Genomic DNA, 22,462 nt, shown 5'->3' on the forward strand with positions numbered 1-22,462 from the left:
TTTCCGGTTTTTTTTAAATAAAATTGATCTTGATATTGTTTCTCAGGAACCAAAAATTGTTGAGCTGGGTGAAGAACAATGATAGAAAAGTATTCCTCGTCTTATTACATTCCTCAGTCTCGCAAAGAAAAAAAAAAGAGATGTATTTAACTGGCACAAGTTCCAATTGAATCCTGCATCGCGTCTCTTTAAAAATAATGCTTGTTATAAAGTTAAATAGTTTTCAAAACGTATTAATGCAAATTAAAATGTTGATTAATCTGTTATTATTAACTAAAGTGATTTGGGAGAATGTTCAATTTCAGAAAGTTACATCACATCTCTTTAAAATCATCAAAAATCCTACATGTCATAAAGTTAGATAGTTTGCAACACTTAATAATTCAAATTAAAGCGTTAATTAATCTATTCTTATTAATTGAACATGTATCGAGACAGAATTTCATTCGTTTTAATTTCATCACATCTCTTTAAAATCATCAAAAATATCGGAGAACTATTTATTTTTAACAGTAGTAAAATCAAACTCCTCGTTCAACATAGTATATGCATTTATTTATCAACTCATTTCTTAAAAAAAAATTTCTTGTAAAATTATAGGTAAGAGAAAAGTAAATGTGTTATAAAAAGTACTCCTTAATTCTACGAAGAGCGTTTGCATTATAATGTGATATATTTTCATAAAAAAAATAATATTAAATTTACATTTTATGAATTTTATTGACACAGTTTCATACTAGAAATATATATTACAAAAAATTTATCATATATATATATATATATAGATGCATGAGGTATAAAATATAAATCTTGGTATTTCGCCAAGGTTAGTTATTATTAAAACCGAAAAGCGTTTCCATACACAAATTCTCTGTTACACATCTTCTCTTGCCTGTAAAGAAAGCATAGGGTTATAAAGTGTTGAAAAATCACTAATTTAATAATATAACAAGGTAGTCTACTTTTTTAATACGCAAATAACAAAATAATTTTTATTTTAAAATCTATAAAGCTACTGAGTAGAACATTGATAGTCATAAACTCAAATTTTGGACGGCTGTTCAAAATCTGCTTTGAAACATTAATTTTAAACTATGTACAATGCGCAAAAAAAGAAAAAAAAAGAAGAAAAAAAACGGGTAAATTTGATTAATTTGAATTAAGGATAAGATCTTCATGTTCTATGACTCAATGCTAACAATTTGAGGGTGAGATCTCAAATATGCAAATTAAATAGTGCAGACGATATTTTAAGTTACAGAATCGTATGTTTGAAATTCGATATTTGTGGATTTATTTAACCGATTCTGATCAAATTTCGCAATTTCCCATTTCAAATTGCATTATTTAAAATTAAATCAGAAAATGTATACCTTACAGTTCAGAATTGTTTCAACTATTATTAAATAAAATATAAAAAAATTATAAACCTTTACTAAAAGTTGTATTTTGTACGGAATTATCTTTGGCTAAACGAATTTTATAATTTAGTTCAAAAATTTTTCAATTCGCTCGAAAAATTCTCGAGAAAAGGCGAAATACCTAAAAAGTAAAATTAACATTAAAGGGTCCAAACTTTGAATCGTCCTCCTGAACAAACTATGGGGACCATATTTCCCAGATTGTGGCCATATTTCGGGGGTCACAAATCTGAATCCATTGAGAAAAAAGCATATTTACTCTGAAAAAGCACGTTTTTGTGTCTGATTTCATAATATCAAATATCCATTGCACTAATTATTTATTTTATTTGAGGGCACTCCATTGAACCATTTAAAATAAGTCCTATAACTTAAAGATCTTATCATTAGATATTTAAAATGTTCCCAAAAGTTATTCAAAATGTTCTCTTTTTTTGACAAACTGTACATTTTTTAAAACAAGCTTTTTGGGCAGGTATAAAGCATAAATCTTATTAACGAATGTTTAAGGCGGAAATTTCGTTTAAGTGTCATGCACATAATACTGATATTATGGTTATGCAATGAGGTATTTTTATTTTGTTAGATTCATTCATTTTTTTAAACAGGTATGTCTAAAATTTATTGCACATCTCTAAAATTGAAAGAAAAATAGTGCGTTCATTATTTATTAATTTCATTTTGAAAGCCCGTTTTCTCATATCCTTCAAAAAGAAATAAGAGGTGCTTTAACCAAACATGAAATTTTTATTTCAAATCTTTCTCTGTAAAATAATTGATCATCAAGCCGAATCAGTTGGATCATTTTCTCTGATGTGCAATTTTTTGCGTTAGAAGATATTATCTTAGTTATGCGAAGTCGATAGCTTATTTCCAACATTAAAAGCGATTCTAACAAAATACGAGAATTTGACGATGCATATCATTATACTGAAAAGAATTTTTAAACTAAAATCACTGTTCTGATTCCAAATATACAAGTGAAAAACTAGCAAGCGAGAATGATGGCAATTTTTCCCGAAACTTTGTTAAATATAATAAGTCATTAAAATAATTGCTTAGAGAGTAATAATTTGCAACGAAAGCATATTTATCGAAAAAAGCATGCGCATTTTAAAAAGCCGTGCAGCATGTTTTAAATTGTTAGCATAAAATTAATGAGAAAGGATACTATCAATGTTCTATTTGCATTGAAGAATTTCAAGAGGGATATAACAACGGAGTATTTATCTTTTTATGCCCATCTAACTATCTCTAGTGTAACAATTGTATTTTGAAATAATTATAAACTAATTTAGAAAAAAAAGTATGATTTCTAGTTTTATAACTTCTACCTTCAAATAAACAGAGAAAAAAACGACTTTTTAACTTTCTATGGTGCCAGTATCCTTGTCATTTTATTAAATCAAAAATATCATTAACACTTTCTTCTTCTTTCTTACATCGTTACCAAGAATTAAGGGGGCCCTCCAAAGTTTTTAACTGAACTGTACAATTTTCTCAACGCCCCGAGGAAAAAAATTCTTATTTTAATTATAGATAAATGTATTATCATTGCACAATTCGGAGAAAGATTTTCCTCTTCCATACTTTTAAATCTGTATTTGTTTTCCTTAACATTTTGATTCCGCATTTCGCAGATTCCTGATTATACAATAAATGTTATTTACTCTAAGACGTTTCTGTTTTAAGTGGTATTTTGATTTGTGCAATATTCATCTCTAAATTAATTTACTATGTTTGTATTATAAACTTCATAATGTTCAAAATGTTGTTTTTAAAATAACAACAACGTACCAAAAAATTAAGGACTGAAAAAAATATATTTAACAGATTGAATTACGCAACTTCTGCTATTTGAAAAAAAAATTACATGTAATTTTCGTCCTTTTCTTCTTATCTCCCACCAGGTCTGAAGCAGGCAAACAACTTGAAAAAAAATTACATGTAATTTTCTTCATTTTCTTCTTATCTCCCACCAGGTCTGAAGCAGTCAAACCAGGTGGAATAAGGCATGTCGATGACAAACTGAGAAGACGAGTAGATTTTTTCCTTGGTCAGTCCAAGATATGTTTGGGAGCGTCCAGTTGAAGTTGGCATTTAAGACAATGGGAAAAGATTTTAACTCCACCAGAGAATTTTAGATTTTACAGCTGACCGCTAGCGTGGCGTGACGGGCAAGTTTAGACAGATCTGTCTCCCGAAAGGGATTTTAATGTTGTAATTAATTGTAACTGGCATCAGCACTGATGATTAAACCCAGTTTTTTTGCAACCTAATTGAAAATATATATTAATTTATCATTTCAATTTTCTATTTCTTAAAAGGAAGGAAAAAAAAACATGCTTCTTTCCATCTTTTAATTTCTGGTTATTTCTAAAAAAATTTCAAAATCAATTTAAATGTAATTCTTTTGTAAGAAATATTTTAAAAATTATTCAAAGTTTTTAAATTAATCATTTGATATTTAAATTTTTTTCTGTCTCATAACAATAGAGTAAACAGTTTTAAAAATATTAATAGATCATAAAATTTATTCATCAAAAATTTAAATTCAATGTGTGTCACTATTAACAACTAATAAGTGGAGAATCAGTTTTAGTGTTCAATATATAGAAAATAACAAATTACTTTATATATCTAACAGATTGGATTTAAAAGGCTTGATTTAGTGTATGGTAATATATTTATGGAAGTGAAAAAAAATAAATCCAGTGATAGATAACGATCATGAATTCAGCATATAAAGCACTATTGATAGAATTAAATGAGACACACAGTTGACTAGGAACCAAGAGAAGTACCATTATCAGTGCCAAAGCACAAAATAAAGTAAAATACAAAAAAAAAAAAAATGCTATGGAATCAACCTAGATACAATGCGAAGTTTAGTCGAGGGAAAAACGATAAAGCTTGGGCAAATTCAACCACGATTAAATGAGATAAAAGAGAAATGTTGAGACAGGTTATATACAACCTGAAGATGTTATGTCTTGAATTGAAATTTAAGGGTACATAAGTGTTGGCTCCTTTATGTGTCCTAATTGCTTAAGTAGCGTTTCTGTATTTTTTTAGTTCTGCATTGCAGCTGTAATAATGAATTTCTGTTGCACCAAAACATCCCCCCTGTATCTTTCAAAAAGGTTGCTTGGGTTTTATTAATTTTGTTCTTCTAGATTATAAACATAAAACATTGTAATTATAAACATAATCATAAACGTAATATATACACATCAAAAGCAAACCTTTTCTTGCAATTAAATTTTACCAGTTGATTTTACATTCATTTTAACTAAACTCAGAATAAAAACTGGATGAAAGGAATTCTAGGAATTCTACAATGCAAAAGAATGATAATTAAAGCTTTAATTCAGAATTTTTTAAATGTCATTTTAAAGAAATGAGCTTGAAAACTTACTTCTACTAATGCAAGATGATGATTCATCACATTTCCCTCAATTATGTTTTGATGATAATTGTTTTCTAAATGCTTTGAAAGTAAGCTATCAGCTGTTGGAAATTTTGTTAATTGTAGAAAATCTAGAGAAGAACAAGAATAACGTTTGACTTACAGTATACATTAAATCGAGAACATATTTAACACTAGAAGCTCAGTTGGGGTCATTTTTTGTCATTTCTTATGTCGTTTTTGACGATACACCTGAACTTCGAAGCTGATATATTTATACTTTTCCTAAATTGTATCTTTTCTACTTATTTTTTTCTTTTTAGTGCAGAAGTTACTTTTTTTAATTTCAATTAATACATATTACCAACATTAATTAAGCATCATTGTCGCCAATGATACTATGATTTCTTACTGTAGTTCTAGACAAATAAATACCTTTACTCCATTTTTTTTGTTTTCTAGTATATTTCTTATTTCTTTTATTTCAGCATGCATTTATTACTTTAATTAATTAAGTATATTTTACGTAATTAAGCCTCATTTGTGCCAATTTTTTATGTTTCTCCTAAGCGAATTAGTTCCTTTTCCCCATTAACACGTTGAATGTCACGCTAATTTTACATGGCATGCCCCTATGGCCAAAATGACTTTCTAGTATGTGTTGCATATTTTGATGAAATATTATTTATCACAAAACAGTTAATTTTTGTTTTCATTCGTGACACATTTAATTAACTGAGGTCACCGGTGACCTCCGTGGTGCTGCGAACAAACTTAGTGCCGATCGCTATATAGATAATTTTTTTCTATTCCATTACCGTTGGTTCTAAATACGAATATTTAGAAACACGTTTAAAAGAATTAATATAAATAAAATAAAGGTGCGTGGTATCAGACAAAGTGTAAGTTTTGTGACTTAGACCACGCTTGCTACCACGTAATGTTCATTGAATTCATTTGCCATAGCGAATATTAAATAAGGAAATATTTTAATACGTGCAATAAATTATTATTTTTTATCAAACGAAGCTAAAAGCTAGCGAATACCACTGACGTATCTTTAAAATACGTGAAAATTTATTCAATCAACTTAAAAATCTGGCTAACGCTTAAATAATCAGAAAATTCCATTAGGTTTTTCGCTCATCCCGCTAGAACGATTTATCATAGAATGTTCTAATGTTGACAGTGACCTTCCTCGTGCTTGGAACTATCTGTATGCCAAATTTCAGTACTTTCTACTAGATGGTATAGGAATCTATAAAGAACATACATACATACACAGACAGATTACATTCATTTATATATATATGGATTGAAAATTTTTAGAACGGAACAAGTCTGGCATTTAACCACCAATTCTTTGCCATCAACAAATTTATACAAAATTTCGTTTCTATTGCAATAATCTTCATAATTCGAAATTTTAAGTAGTTCTTTTATAGTCTTAATTCCAGTATCTTTATCTTGGGCTGATCTGAGTCTTGGTAAAATATTATCGACGGTAACACAAAATACATTAATTGGAGATCGGCTAAGGGCGTCTACGTGAGCCATCTTATTTCCAGAACGATGCTCAATTATGTAGTTGAATTCTTGCAGCAAAAGTGCCCAACGAGCTACACGAGTCGACAAATCTCGTTTTGACATAGTCTTTTCAAAAGCAGCACAGTCAGTAATTATTTTGAATGGAATACCTAACAGATAGATGCGAAATTTCTTGAGGGCTTCTACGATAGCAAGAGCTTCAAGTTCGTAGCTGGAATACTTTTTTTCAGCATCAGTCGTTTTTCTACTCATATAGTAAGTGGGGTGAAAATGTTTTTCATCAGGGGGTTTTTGCATTAAAATGGCAGCATATCCTTCTAAGCTGGCGTCTGTGTGTAACTCGGTTTCGTATTTAGGGTTATATATTGAAAGAACAGGATTTTGGGCTAACAAAGATTTTAATTGATTAAACGCTTTCTTTTCTTCAATGCTAAACTTAAACTTATGATCTATTTTTAGCAGGTCACTCAGCGGTCTAGCTATTATAGAATAGTTCGGAATAAATTTTCTGAAGTATCCGGTCAATCCCAAAAAACTATGAATATTTTTCAAATTTGTTGGCTCCGGAAAGTTAAGAACTGCTTTGGTTTTCAAGGTAGATGGGAATATTTTTCCATCCTCTATTACATGACCTCTAAAAATTCAATGCGTTTCTTTAAGAAATGGGACTTCTTGAAATTAATATTAAGTCCATATTCACTAGCAATATTTAAAACCCGATTAAGTCGTTCAATACCTTCTTCAAGGGAGGAAGACAGAATTATAATGTCGTCTAAATATGGTAAAACTATACCCTCATTAATCAAAGTTCGGAAAATGGTGTTTATGTATCTTTGAAATACAGCGGGAGAGTTGCATAGTCCAAAAGGAACCTTAAGAAATTGATATTGTCCTTCATGTGTCACAAATGAAGTGTATTTTCTACCATCTTTATTTACATCGACATGTAGGAATCCGTTCTTAAGATCAATTGTACTGAAAATTTTCGAGTCCTGTAGTCTATCTAAAATGTCTTCAATTAATGGGAGGGGAAATCTATCTTTGACAATTATCTTATTTAATTTTCTATAATCTATGCAAATGCTTGGAGATCCGTCTTTTTTCTTAACTATTACAACGGGACTACAATATTCGGAAGAACTAGGCTCCACTATTCCTTGTTTTAACCATTCAACGACTTGAGCTTCAACAGTCTTCTTTTCAGAAAACGGCACTCTACGTGGTTGGTGAAATATCGGTTCCTGACTTTTAACCAAAATGTTCATTTCCACATTAGTTGTCTTAAGTTTATCTGGCGCATAATCTAAAACTAATTGTTGTAACTTATTTTTTAAAACATTAGGAACACAAGGATCTATGTTAATTTCAACCTCATCAGATATAGTAAGATCGATTGGTAAAATAGACAAATAGTTTACTTCATCAAAACACGGAATTTTATTTTTAATTGTGATACCCTTTTCATTGATTATTGTTTCACCGTGCATTAAGACATTAAGGCCTATAATAGCGTCATACGGCATCATATCATTTTCTACAACACATATTTCAGCCAAATATTTGAAATCGTCAATTTTAATACTTTCTTTAAAATAACCTAACGGAGTCACTTTTGATTTACCAAATCCGTTTAGAGTACAATTAAATGGAAATAGTTCTTTGGAGTTTAAATTATTAAAAATTGATCTTTTGATTAAAGTGGCTTGACTTCCTGTATCAATCAAAGACTTCACAGTTAAGTTATCAACCGTTACCATTTTAAACAACTTTGGCTCTACACTAACATTTAAAGTAGCAACTTCCGTTTTTGCATTTGATTTTGGACATTGCGAAGCTTTGTGTCCAAACGCTTCACATTTAAAACACTTTAAACCCTTATCTTTATGTATGCAATATTTTGAAATATGATTTCTTGAACCACAATTGTAACACAATTTATTATTAAAAGTTTCAACATCAGTATTATACCTTATCTTTTCATTATTATTTTCATATTTATTTTTATTCCTATTTGAAACATCTTTTCTTACATTATACCTATCATCATATTTTGCTTTTGTTCTATCATAAGAATTATATTTACTATCAAAGTCATGTTTTGTTCTGATTTTATCGAAAGCATTTTTACTCTTTGCGGAATCACTTTTTATTATTTCATAAACTTTAAGTTTCTCTTTAAATTCGGACAAATTTTTGCAGCCGTACAAAACAATTTTGTTTTCATGCTTATCGTTAATCCCCTTAATTACATAATGCATAAAAGCAGCATCGTCTATTTTTCCGAAATTACAGATCTCTTTCATCTTTAAATAATATTCTTGAGCCGATTCACAATCCTTCATTTTTCGTCTACTTAAAAGATCATGCAAATTGGCAGAATTAATTTCAAAAGAAAATTCGTCAATCAAAGCTTCTTTTAATTTTCGCCATGAATTTATTTCCGGTACAGTTCTGACAAATAAAGAGGCGTTACCACCAAGAGATCTTTTGGCAAAAATAAATTTTTGTAAATCTGACAAATTAAACAATTTTGAAATATTTTCGAAATGTTCGATCCAATGAACAATATTTTCATGCGATCCTGCATTATACTTAGAAATAGTACTTTCGATATCAGAATAATTAATAGCAACATTTTGAAATTCGAAATTTCTACAGGAATTATTTTTATCTTTTAAACACGAATTACTGTTTTTATTTTCATCATTTCTCTGCACTGGAAAATTGTGTTCCTTCTCTTTAATCAAAGGCTCAGTTTCACTTTGAGGATTGCTTATGTCTTCGTCCGACTCTGAACTAGACGCGTTGGCTCTATTGGCGAGCTCTGCCAGTTTATTCAAATCCATTAATAACGTCAACATGTTTATTGCAATTTCGGTTTCATTGCCTTCATACGAAGTATTTAGAATATTGGAAAAAGTTATAAGTTGGTTAAGAGTGAATTCTTTTTCAATATTTTTTAATTTATTTTGAAATTCTTCGCTGTCTAAAGTAAAATTGAAACCAGTAAAATTTCTTAATCGTTTTCTGTTTGAACGATCGCCTTCTACATCGAAAATAAATTTATGTAAAAGTCTTATTTTGTCTTTCTTAAAATTTTTCAATGCTTTTCTTACTTGCTTAATATAATTAAGAATCATTTTTTGATTAATGAATAAAAGTCTAATAATAAATGTAGATGTCACAAATGTACGATACGTACATTTTGCAGAGATGATTGTAGTTGCAGAGATGAAATAAAAAAAACGAAAGTTTCATCACAACGCCATTCCGTTACTTACTTTCACAAGAATGAAACCATTCGGCATCCAATTTTTTTTCGCCAATAATTTTCTTTTTACTAGCAATTTTTTATCAATCTAATTTCTTCACCATCAATTTGTTCTTGAAACCGCTTCTGATTTTGTGGGGACGGCATGAGTGGTCGTCTTTGAAAATGAGAGACACTGTACTTTAACAAAACATATATTAAACGCTAAATTTACATAAAGATGGACGATAAACAAACACAGAAATAACACAAAATAAATGAGTTCGTCATCGTGAAGTTAAAAGAAAATCATCATCGCTGCCCCTCTCTGGAATTCATCAGCGTCTCCTTTTTTGTTAGTTCCATTACGAGCTCCCTTGTCTCTCGTGTCTTTGGGAAATTCGCACGGGGTCTAACTTGCAGTTTACATAATCTGTCATAATCTGGTTGGATCTCTAGCTAGATCAGCTTACAGCACAGGAACTGGTACTATAGATTGGAACTGGCACTACATATATATGTATATATATATTTCTAATTCGTCTCCCTACTTCCAATTGCACAGCAAATCAATTTTTTTTATTTAATTATTGGTGATTTAGCTAGTCTAGACGCAGACATATCGGTAATTTTCTAACAACATGATTCAAATGTACACTTTATTAAAGCTGCTGAAAAGTAATATAGTTCAACACGCTACTAAGTTTCTGAAAAAAAAACTCTTATGCTATTCAAATAAAAACAGAAAGAAAACATTTAAGTTAAGTCAAATTGAAGAAACTATCGCGAATTTTTTTTTATATTACAATTAAGCCTCTGAGAATGAACCTTCGTCTTTGAATTTGATCGTTCCTACCCAGGTCGATACAATTTTCTACTAATTGTTACCATCGCAGTTCTTACCTGTTTGAATATTTGGAGAGTTATAAATATAAGAATTTTCTTCACCACATTCATTATTTCTTGGAGTGGACCTACGAAAAAAGAGCACATTTACTGGAAGTAACCAAAAAAAAAAAAAAAAAAAAANAAAAAAAAAAAAAAAAAAAAAAACAATACTATAAATAAGATATTTACATGCATATATTTTTAATATATATTTTTTACAGCTTTAACCAAATCATTTTTATGAGATGCTGTAGGTCTATAATGATATTTTCTTGATTTTTGATTTACTCAAAGCAAGATAATTAAAGTTCTTCTTCCAATTGCTTCCAAATTTAAACAGTTGTGTTACACGCATTGCACAATTTGCAATTATTTATGCAAGTTATGTTCGACATTTTCAGTGCGCTGCTATACATCTCTGGCTTCGTAAATATTTTTTAACAGTTACATCAGAAAAATTTTAAACTAATAGCTTCAAAAACTTAAACAAATTTGTAAGTATTATCAATGATAAAATTGCAATAATTAATATTTAAAATATTTTTCTTTAAAAAAAAAAACACGCAATAAAAGGTACTGCCAAAAACATTATATTTTCAAGTGATTTAAAAATATTCTAAAATAGTTATTTTTTTATTTTTATAAATTCCTTATACTATTAAAGCTAGGAAACTATTAGCTTATAAAATTGTATGAGGAATTACACTCATTCACAGCTTTAATAACTTCAATATTACGCATATTTATCCACAAATTCTTCTGAATTGCATAAAAATTGTTCGTCATTAGAAAAACGGAAAATAAATGAGTTTATATGAGCTTTCAATTTTTAAATAAACAGTTCAAAAGTTTTACTTACTGTTCAGACACTTTAATATCAGCTGGTTTATCTAAGGAAAAGTTATAATACAAGTTACCATAAAACAGAAAATTGCATTAATGTAATAAATTATAAAATGCATATATATATAAGAGAGAGAAAATAAGTTTCTTTAAAAATCTACTAATTCGACAGATGGAAACAACTAAGATAATAATTGTGTACTATACAACAGAAAACTTTAAATTAAGTAAGAATGTTTATCTTGCTAATGAGATTATTGTTACTCTATTTAAGGGCTGAGTATCGATTTTTCATTTTTACAAACTCATTGTTATTTTTAGATAGTCTATTCATAATTGGTGATGACTCTACATTAGTCTTCATTGCATCAAAGCATTGTCACCATTGGCTTAAAAAAAATGAAATAAGGTAATTTTATCAAGAATCAATGTTAGTTTTCTTTATTTTTTTTACATCGCTTAAAATATTCATTAATATTAACTTGAAATTCCTTTATACATTATTTTACGAGTAATATTTTAACTAGGCTAAAGTATTTTAATAAAAATAGTTGAATTATTTCAATTAGTGTAAAGTAAATCAAATTTTTATAAATTTTTAGTTTTATTATTTTAATTAAACTTTAATTTCGGAGAATCAGTACTTAATTGTTCTAAAAGTTTGTGCTAAATACTGAAAATACCGCAATTTTAAGATAGGGAATTTTGTATTCATGTAAAGTTTCTATAACAATTAAAACATTGAAATCAAGTGATTCTATCCTAGGGCCGTTTTACATTTTTAAGATGCAAAACGTAGATTAGAAGACTTACAATTCTTCAGGACAACAATATTTGAAACATTTAAAACATTTTTGGCATTTTTCATTGCATAAGATATTTTAAATGCTTTAAAAATAAAAACAGGAGTACTAAATTATAGATTCTGATAATCCAGTTCTCTCTAACTTTAAATCAATCGATGTTAGTAGCATAAATGTCAGTATCTGAAGAATCTTCTGAATATTTAGTTTTACTGGAATTTGCTATTTACTTTTTCAATATATCTCTAAGTAGAATTCTCAATCTACACACCATCTCTCCTGTCAACTTATACGGAAATCATTACTTTTTTCTTAAAATGTTTCAAGAAAAATTTGATAAAATGTTGCCTATTAAATGAGTTTATCATTGAATTGAATACTGCGTATCTACTGCATTTGTTAGCTTTTAAAAAGAGCATTGTGCTGACAAACCAATTAGGCAGATATTGCTATCCTCTATTAATCGTGTTCAGTTGAAGTTTGGATACAAATTTAAATTTTTTCTATAAATAAAGTCTTCTGAAACTAGACAGACGGAAGGATCTTAGCGATCCTTTTTGTTTTTTGCTGTTCATTAATTCGAAAAATAAATAACTTGAAGCAGTAAAGTCTTATGATTTTACATAATATAATTCCATTTAAATGCTTATTTAATTATTTTAGTTTTTGTCTCAAAAGAACGTAATTATTGAAATTCATACAAAGAATGAGGACAAGGGCCAGAGGGAAACTTAAGTATTTTGTTCTTCAAGTCACTGCAACACATCTTTAAAGTATTTAATTATAATTTTAGACTTATCTTTTATAAATGTGCTGATTTTATCTAAATAACTAATCGGGAAAATGGAACTTTAGCACTGAAATTACATGAAGTGCTATGTGCTTCAGGCGTGTCATAAGAAATGCAGCTAAAACAATGGAACTAGCCGAGCTATGAAGCATCAAATATGGTCATAAATGCACACTTGTATAGTTAAAAATATGTTTCAAAAGAAGTGAGAGTGAATGGAGTGTTTAAATTAAAAAAAAGGAAGAATGAAAATAAATCAGATTTCAATTCAATTTACAAAATTTTGAGTAGAATATTCTTTCAGTAATTTCTATGTTTTCCTTTGCTGCTAAAACTGTTAACATTTGAAACATTGCAAAGGAAAAACAATTCTAATTTTTAATTTTTTATTATCAAACTTTTATTTCACTTTTTAAATTTCAGTCTAATTTTAAAATATAATATTTTCAATATTTTTTTTATTTTGCTTCCAAAGAAAATTTGGAAAATAAGGGGTTTTAATGTCTAACGTAAGCAAATCATGTCCTTCGTTAAGTGCTTAAGTAATATTTGAACAACCCTTTGTGTATTGAAATTGTTTATCTCTTAAACAGTTTCTTAAGGAACAAGACATTCCTAATTAAAAATTGCAATGAACATTGAGTCGGCTAATCTAAATTCTTCAATTATTTTTGTTTTATCGTCTTTAATTACTGGAGGAAAATTTAACTAATGTGAAGAAAGAAAAATCCTTATTATTGTTATTTCATTATTTTTTTTTGTTTTTTTTTTTTTGTTTTTTTTTGTATTTTGAGAAACATTTGACATCAAGGTTTAGTGAATTATAAGTAATTTAAGGAATAAAATTTTACAAAAATTTATTCAATGTTTTAAAACGGCAGAGATTACCTTTTTTTCCGTTCTTGAAAATAAAAATTAGTATTATTCAAAAGAAAAACAAAGGAACACTACACTATTTTTATAAATTTGATATGCATTTTATGAATAATAATGTTTATAACATCACTTATTAATAATATCGCATTTATTACTTAATAATTATATTTTTGCGATATTTTTAAAACTATGCTTGATTTTAATTAATCTTACTAACTTGAAAAAGTAAAAATGAAAAAAGTGCCACTAGTAATGAAATGAGTGAAAAATTGTCACTAGTATGATTATGGATCAAGCAAGGATGAGAGGTCATATTCAGTTTATTTCTTTTACAAATTATTTTTTTTCAAGTTCTGATATCGAATGCTGACTTCTTATGTAAAAATAATTTTTAAATATAATGAATGACCACTGGGTACCAAATATAGACTGCTTAAATCAAACTTCATTTTTGCTGCATTTGTCAATTATTATTGTTATTATCACTTCGTAAACACACTAAACAATTGGGTTTTTAATTTCGTAGACACGATTTTTGTGTTTTCATCGAGAGTTGCATCGAGAATTGATTTGTTGAATATGTGAAGTACAAAAATTATTACCTTTCATATTATGGCCTTTAGGTTTATTTCTTAGCACTGTTATTCCCGCAATAATAGTGAATACGGCTAAAGTTCCAAGAAAGACAAAGGAGGAGAGTAGAAAAATATTCGTTGCAAATTTCTTTTTTGGACCTAAAATTAAGAGGATTAGCAAAACCCCTTGAATTAATAATTATATAATGAAACATTAAATGGCGCATAATAAAATAGCATAAAAAGCACTAAATGGCTAATACACTGATAGGGGGCACAGCATAATAAAACATAATAAATTGACATAATAAATATAATAAATTGAAATATCCTCAAAACATAATGAATTGAAAATATCAACAATCATTAAGCCTATCTAAATACGAGTCTCTGTGTCTTTACGCGAAATGGTATACAAAGAATTTTAATTTATGAACCAAACATGTTCCAAGTTGACTACTATAGTCACTATGGAAATTGGTTTTCATGGCCCATCGAAAGGGTTTAGTACCGAGGAAAATTATTGATTAAAGTAATTTATGACAATAAGAGATTGACCTCGAGCAATACCATTGTGCCAAATGGCACTGAATATAAATGTACTTTATCTTTAGGAGATGAATTTTTAAAAATATGTTTTGCCTAATCGAATAACTCGAAGTCTCTGGGAAAAGCACCAAATATAAAAAATGGAATTTTTTTTAACTTAATTACTTGCGACGGAAAATGTCTTTTTGTTTTGTACATGATTTCGTAAGGTTGATTAACACTGAGTTTTTGGTTATTTACTTTTTTTTCTTCCCTTGGGAAAAATTGATATTCAGGTAGTATTTAAATATAATAAAAAAGAAATAGTTCTTATTATTCAAAAATATTTATTACAAGGAATCATCTTTCGAAGGAGTAATATCAACTCATTTCAGGATTAAAAACATGCAGGAGTAATCTAATTTTATTTGCAAAGAATGCATTTAATAACTTCGTAAAAACATTATAACAAAGAATTCTTCATTTTTGTCAGTTTTAAATTTATATAATTCAATTTTTAAAATGCTAGGGTGGCTTTTATTTTTTTAAATAAGAGATAAATCTTTACATAAAGCTATTTTCTCATAAAAATATAAATAAAAAGCAATAAATCCAATAATGCATTTTTTTGAATTTATGAATGATAAAATATTGTGACCTACACTTTCAATATGAATAAAGTGATCGCATTTTTATCTGCATAAATAGTGTCCTTCGGATGAAAACTTAAATCTCTAAAATTTAGAATTACTTGAGTAACCCTAATGATTTCGTTTTCTGAGCAAAATCTAAGTAATAATTTATCAAGTGACATTTCTTCTATAATTTTTAAGTAACATATTTGAATTTTCTAAGTCTAAAATGTACAATGTCTACCTTCAAATAAACCGGACCAACCTCAATAACTTTTGATCTCATGATTGGATCTTTGAGTTCTAGGACTTTTGATGGTTTGAGGACATAATCTCAAATATGCTAATTAGTTAGTGCCTGTGATTTTTTAAGCTTATAAATAAGAATCAAAACGTATTTCCTCTGACCTTTTGTACGAATTTGGATTTTGAACCCTCAAAATATAAGGGGTATCCGCAAGCTGTGAAATATGGTCCCCATATTTTGGTTTGGAAAGAGATCCGAAGTTTAGATCTCTTAATGTTAATTTCACTTTTTGCGTATTTCGCCATATCTCGAACACTTTTTAAGAGAATTGAAACATTTTTGAACTCAATTTTAAATTCTGCTTATCCATAGATTATTATATGCAGAAAATGAATTTTAGCAAATATCTATTATTTTTTTTACAATTTTTTATGGTCGAAAATTTTTTTTTATTGTAAGGCATAAAATTTTTTACATCATTTTAAATTTTACATGGTAAAACACAAAACTTGATCGAAATTGGTGGAATGGTTCATGAGAAATTTAATTTTAACCTAAACGACTTTTTCAAAATTAGATTTCTCAAGAACTATTCGACCGATTTCGCTTAAATTCTGCATTTTGTCATTTGAAATTGATTATGATTAACTATGTAATTAATTAAGATGTAAAATATTGTCTGCTTACAATTCAAGATTTTCCCACTATTATTAAATAAAATAATAATAAATAATTATTAAAGTTATTTTTTTGCATAGAATTAATTTTAGATAAACGAATTTTATAATTGTGTGCCAGGATATTTCAATTCGCTTAGAAAGTTCTACAGATATGGCAAAATGCGCAAAAAGTAAAATTAACAGAAAGGGGTCCAAACTTTAGATCTTCTTACAAGCTGTTGAGACCATATTTCCCAGATTGCCGTTACCCCCTATATTATGTGGGACAAAAATATGAATCCGACGGAAAAAGGGGATGTTTATTCAAAGAAAGTGCGTTTTGGGTCTGATTTCGTAACTTAAAATATCGTCTGCACTAATTAATATGCCCTCAAATCATCAAGATTGAGTCCCAGAACGTGAAGATCCGGTTATTAGATTAAAAGTTATTCAGGGGGGTTATTCTATTTTTTGACACACACTGCATGCGTCAGAATTAAAAGGAAAAGAAATAAAATTCTTACTTATATGTTTTTCTGAGGAAGTCGTAGTAGTTGTTGTTAAAACAACGCTTTCACTCCTTCCTTTATTACTGTTGGAGTATATGACAAATACGAAATTTGAACCAGCTGGTAAATTTTTTATAAGAAAATTTGGATCTTTTGCAGTAGATATATTTGTAACTAAGTGTTCATCTTCCATGTTGTATATTTCAAGATGGTAAGATTTAGGTAGTACTAAGTCACCATTACTGCAGAATACATGAATAGAATTATTGGGACTTTTAAAAATAGTGCAATTGAGAAGTGGTGGAGGAGGACCTGAAAGATTAATTTGATTGTTATTACATTGATTGATATTCGTGTAAAATGATTTAATTGAATGATTTTAATTTTAAGCATTTTTCCAAAACCAAATAGAGATCTAAATTGGACTTATGATTTACAAAATTAATTAGCTGATAACAACAACAAAAAAACTTTTTCAGCAATTTCTTTTACAAATTATGATTTTCACCCGGAATTCCAAGTTTCAGTTCTATCATTTTCCGACAGATGGCGGTGAAAATTTTTTCTACAGTTTTTCTTTGCATCTTCTTGTATCAAAAATTCGTTACCCAATACATAATTGTGGCTTATGGTGGACATTTTGAAACTATTGTTATAAGAAGTTTATTCAGTGAAAGATTACAAAAAATTGAGATCTAGTTTTTAGTTGTTTAATCTTTGATTTTGTGGTTTGATAATTGAGACTCAAGTAGTTAAAAAAAGTATGAACTATAAGAAGAAAGTCTGCAAAGATAAATTTATGCCTTGTCAGAAGTAAGAGAGAGTAAGTGTAATTCTTTCTAATGACTAAGATTGTGTTTTCATTACTTTAACGCATCTGTTTACTGGACGCAGTTTTACATAATGCTACCAACTACTCTTGTAACTTACTTGCATTTTGTTTACAAAGATGACAACCAAATTTTTTTTTAAATATTGTAATTTAGGAACCACATCATCTGATTTTCTGAACAATGCGATGCTAACAACAGTGAGAGACAGTTTCTGATCATTTAATTTTTAATGTTTTGCTGAGTGAGAGAGTTTTTAACGTTCTTAAAGTATCCTCTTAATATTTCAAGACTACTTCTTAATCAAATTGTATGCATTTATATTTTCTCTAGATAAAAAAAAACTATGTATTTAATTTTTTTCAGGGAAATTAATCACAGTATAATTCGGAAAAGTAAATTCTGTAAAAATAGTAAAGAATAAATGTAGGGCGTAAACATATACATTATTCGAAATAACCTATCAGGAAATCTATCAAAAAATTAGGCTACCTGAAGGCACAATATTATATATACAAGGCTTAACCATGTTTCCAATTGCGTTCTTTGCGTGACATTGTATTACACCGTAATCTGTCACTGTCAACGGTTGATATTCGATGATGCTTTCAGCTCCTCGATCAGTTCGATGGCCGGAAGCACCAGGCAATTCCCTCCTCTTACTTCCATTAAATGTCCATGTAAAGTTCACTTCATTTGGGTCTGCATCTACAGAACAGGAAATGTTGCTCCTCCCATGTCGAGCGATTCCATATGTGCGAAGCTGTCTTGTACTGCAGACAGGAGAATCTATGTAAGGGTGCACTTCAATTATTAAAGTGGTAGATTGTAACTGCACGTACATGCTGAGTACTTAGGGATGGGACATTACTTGAAATGGAGGATAGTAATCTTTAATGATATAAGGGTGATATACACATATATTTTGTGTTTGTTAAAGAATTTATAATTCCATCCTACATGCAAAACCTAGCACATCTATAACAAAATGTTTGAAAAAATTTTCATCAAAGTTAACGAAAAATTGAAACTTTAAAAAAAAAATATTTAATAGAGTAATGGCATATATTTATAATTTAAAATTCAAGCTGGGATTAAATATGGCAAAGTTAAGTAGTTTGATGCATTAAAACATAGTTAAAAAATAATTATTTTAATTTTAAAAATAATTATTTTCCCATTATCTATGGATATGACAGACAAAATATCCTCTTAAATAAAAATTTTTTAACATACGCGAGTTTATCATGACAAAAATTTATCATTATGCTCCCCCTATGAAACAAATGTCAATACCACATTCGGATAAAACCTTAATCAGTCAATTTTATGAAAAATAAAAGGTGGAATTTAATAGAAAAATTACACGTAAGAAGAACAATAACATGAGATTTGGTAAAACATACATTGTTTAAAATGCTGAGATTTTGATGCAAAAAAATTTGTATAGGTTATTTTTCTCTTTTTTTTAAAAAATAAATTAGTAAATAGCAAAGTATGTGGTGAGGAATTGACTTATTTATCTCTAAAAAAGATCATGATTAATTTCAATTTAGAGCATTGTTGTGTTTGGTAATCCACTCTGCCAACACTACACAATTCTATGATATTTTAGAATGGATGAAACTTATAAAAATCCAAAGTAAGAATCTTCAAAACTTATGAATCATTTATCTTTATAAATTTTAACACTTAAGGATAAATAAACTAAAATCGTAATTTAAAAAGAAGATTTACATTTTCATATTCTTCTCTCTTCAGGTTCAACTCTTCAGGTTCTCCCGGAAGATTTTATTTCCATATTTAAAGTGGTAGAGAAATTTATGTTATTCCGCTAAACTTTTTGAATTATAATAATAATTATAAATGAGTTTGACCACCACTACATATAAATAATTACAACAAATATATAAAAGCATATTAGTCCTTACGATAGCGAATTTCAACCTAATTAAGATATAAATATATTATTGAGGAAGATAGTTTTTCGGTAATTATTGTTTTACTACCACTTGGAAAATCTATTCTCAAAAAGAGTGAATGTTGGCAGGTATGCATTTTACATAACTACTTAAGATGTTGACAACGTGATAAAAATATTAGCGAAAACACAAAATATTTTTATTGTTTATCATTAGAAAAAAAATATTGATCTTAAATTGCAAACTCACTTAAATAAACTAATGATTTGCTTATAAAAGGGAGTAAATTGTTAAAGGAAAAAATGCGGTGTCAGAAAGCTCATAATAAGTTCTTAAGAAAGAAAGCACTTAATTTCAATTGATAATTAATTTTATTTCAGCAAACTGATTACTACAGAGATTTGTCATTACTGAACATTGGTATTGCATTCGAAAATAAATACGGAATGAAAAATAAATAAAGGAATTAAAACAAACTGAAACTCGCAAAAGTTTTTAACCGTATCTGTTTATAAAGTGTAATTATTTTAAATAACTCATTATTCAATACATCAATAAAGATATAGAGAGATACAACAGAGATTAACTCAATGCATCAATAACTGCGTAAGCTATTTATTTCCAATTGGATATTATTTTAAAATACATTTGATTTAAAAATAAACTTAGAAAAATATTTGGATAATTTCATAATTAAGAGAACTTTTATAAACAATAAAATTTTAATATTAAAGTAAAAAAAATAACATGTTTATTTATAAGAGCTGTATATTTAAGAAAAAATTCTAATGTAGTAATATATATATATATATATATATATTATTATTTTTATCAACGATGATTGGTTTTCAGATAGTTTTAAAGCAACTGAATTATAAGAAATATCGTATTAATTACAAAATTTATTTAAATAAGTACAGAGTTTCACATTGCAAGTATAGAGTTTCTTTAACACTACTAGCTAACTACAGATAGTTAAATTCTGTTGAAAACAAAGCTACAACTTTTAAAATTAGAATAGAATTTCCATAGAATTCCAGCATTAGTTTCGTTGGCGAACTGAAGACTGGTTGTCGGAAAGCGAAAGTTGAATACATACCCTCTAACTGCTACGGAANATATATATATATATATATATATATATATATATATATATATATATTCCTTCTTCCTTTCTTTCTATATTCTTTTCCTTTCTAAAATTAATTAAATATACCCTACGACCAAGTTGATTTATTGTAAAGGCTGTGATAAAATAAATTGTTTGATATAAAGTTGATTGAATGCTTACATTGTATTCTTAGATAGATCTCTTCACTCTTTCCCTCACCAAAGGAATTTTCTCCAAGACATTGATACATTCCTCTATTTTTCTTGCTTACATTGTGCAACAAAAGCGAATGATTTTTTATCATGATTCCTTTGAGTGGTTCATGATACAGATCTTCTGACTGAAACTTCCATTTTATTTCAGAAATTGGTGGATTAGACTGAACATTGCATTCAAAATAAACGTCACTTCCTTCTCTAATGTGTTCATATTGAACATTTGTTCCAAAAACAAGTGAAAGGCGGGGTGCATCTAAAAATATATATATAATTCATTCAATTGAAATATTGAATTAATCACATTTTTTTTATACTCAGAAGTTCAAGCTAAAATAAACTAAATAAAGTTTATGCAAACATGAAAATTGAATACGCGCTTTATTCTAAGTATAATTTTAAAAATCGTGTTGAAAGAACTTGGAAATTTATTTACTGAAGATTGAAGAGTTATTTATTTTTTTGAATTTATTTTAGGAATGAATGTTTCAACATTTAAATTAAAAGTTGATTTTGAAACAATAGTATTCAAATATTTTAAAAGCGTTGTCTGACTGAAAACTCATAAAGATTTTACTTTATTCGGTAACTAACAAAGTATATTTCTTTGATCTAAAACATTTGCATTGGAAGTAAGTTTCGCAGAAGTGTATGTGAATTTTTCCTTTTAAATTCCATATCGGTACATTTTTGTTACAATTCGCTTCTAACGTCAATGATTTCATTTGTTTATGGGTCTGAAGTAACTACTTAGAGCTAAAAGGAAAATGGCATCAAGTGCAGCATAAAATTTTGTTATCAATTCTTGATTTTGAGACACTGAATTAAAATACGTGCGCCTCATGCACATGCGCCTCAGTCACATCCCGATGACGTTAAAGGGAAGAAGTGGGCCCTGAATTCAAGAAGAGTTAGTTTCGGACCCCATATTGATAAGAATTTAAATTCCGTGTTTTTTTCTTCAACTTCTCTTTGTGCCTCCAATATTATTCGGGTATCTTTTAATAAGCAATAATATTGCTCTTTTTTAGAGCATTCCAAACACTTCGCCATGAAGATATAGAAATTAAGGTAATCACAAAAAAAAAGGAAAAGTATGAGTCAAATACAACTTTTAGATCTGAACGAATTTTTGCAATTAAATTTATAATCTGTCAAATCTAAGAAACTGGGCCATTTAACAAAAAAAAAAAAATGCTTCGTTCTTAATCTTATTGGGATTGCACCTTGCGATATTTTTGTCAGGAATTTTCAACGGAGTCCTTTAAAAATACTTTAATATTAGTATTTTAAACTAAATGGAAAACGCCGAAGAATTTCAATTTGTGCTTTATTTGAAATATAAGTAAACCAAATGTAAGTAAACCATAAGTCATACCAAAGCAAATACTTATAATATATATATA

General features: G+C 28.1%; 1 protein-coding gene across 1 annotated transcript in view; it reads right to left on the reverse strand.

Moving 5' to 3' along the window:
• Nucleotides 1-706: 706 nt before the first annotated feature.
• Nucleotides 707-22,462, reverse strand: part of LOC107449488 (nephrin-like) — a 60,670-nt gene continuing 38,914 nt past the window's right edge. Inside the window, exons 7-14 of the mRNA XM_043046568.2 lie at nt 21,022-21,312; nt 18,301-18,597; nt 16,994-17,290; nt 14,431-14,562; nt 11,376-11,406; nt 10,532-10,602; nt 4,840-4,961; nt 707-892 (exon numbers count right to left, since the gene is read on the reverse strand). Of these exons, the coding sequence (XP_042902502.2) occupies nt 875-892; nt 4,840-4,961; nt 10,532-10,602; nt 11,376-11,406; nt 14,431-14,562; nt 16,994-17,290; nt 18,301-18,597; nt 21,022-21,312 (1,259 nt within the window). The 3' untranslated portion in view covers nt 707-874. The remainder of the gene's footprint in view (nt 893-4,839; nt 4,962-10,531; nt 10,603-11,375; nt 11,407-14,430; nt 14,563-16,993; nt 17,291-18,300; nt 18,598-21,021; nt 21,313-22,462) is intronic.

The sequence above is a fragment of the Parasteatoda tepidariorum genome, chromosome 7 (assembly GCF_043381705.1).
Source record: "Parasteatoda tepidariorum isolate YZ-2023 chromosome 7, CAS_Ptep_4.0, whole genome shotgun sequence".
Classification (NCBI taxonomy): Eukaryota; Metazoa; Arthropoda; class Arachnida; order Araneae; family Theridiidae; genus Parasteatoda; species Parasteatoda tepidariorum.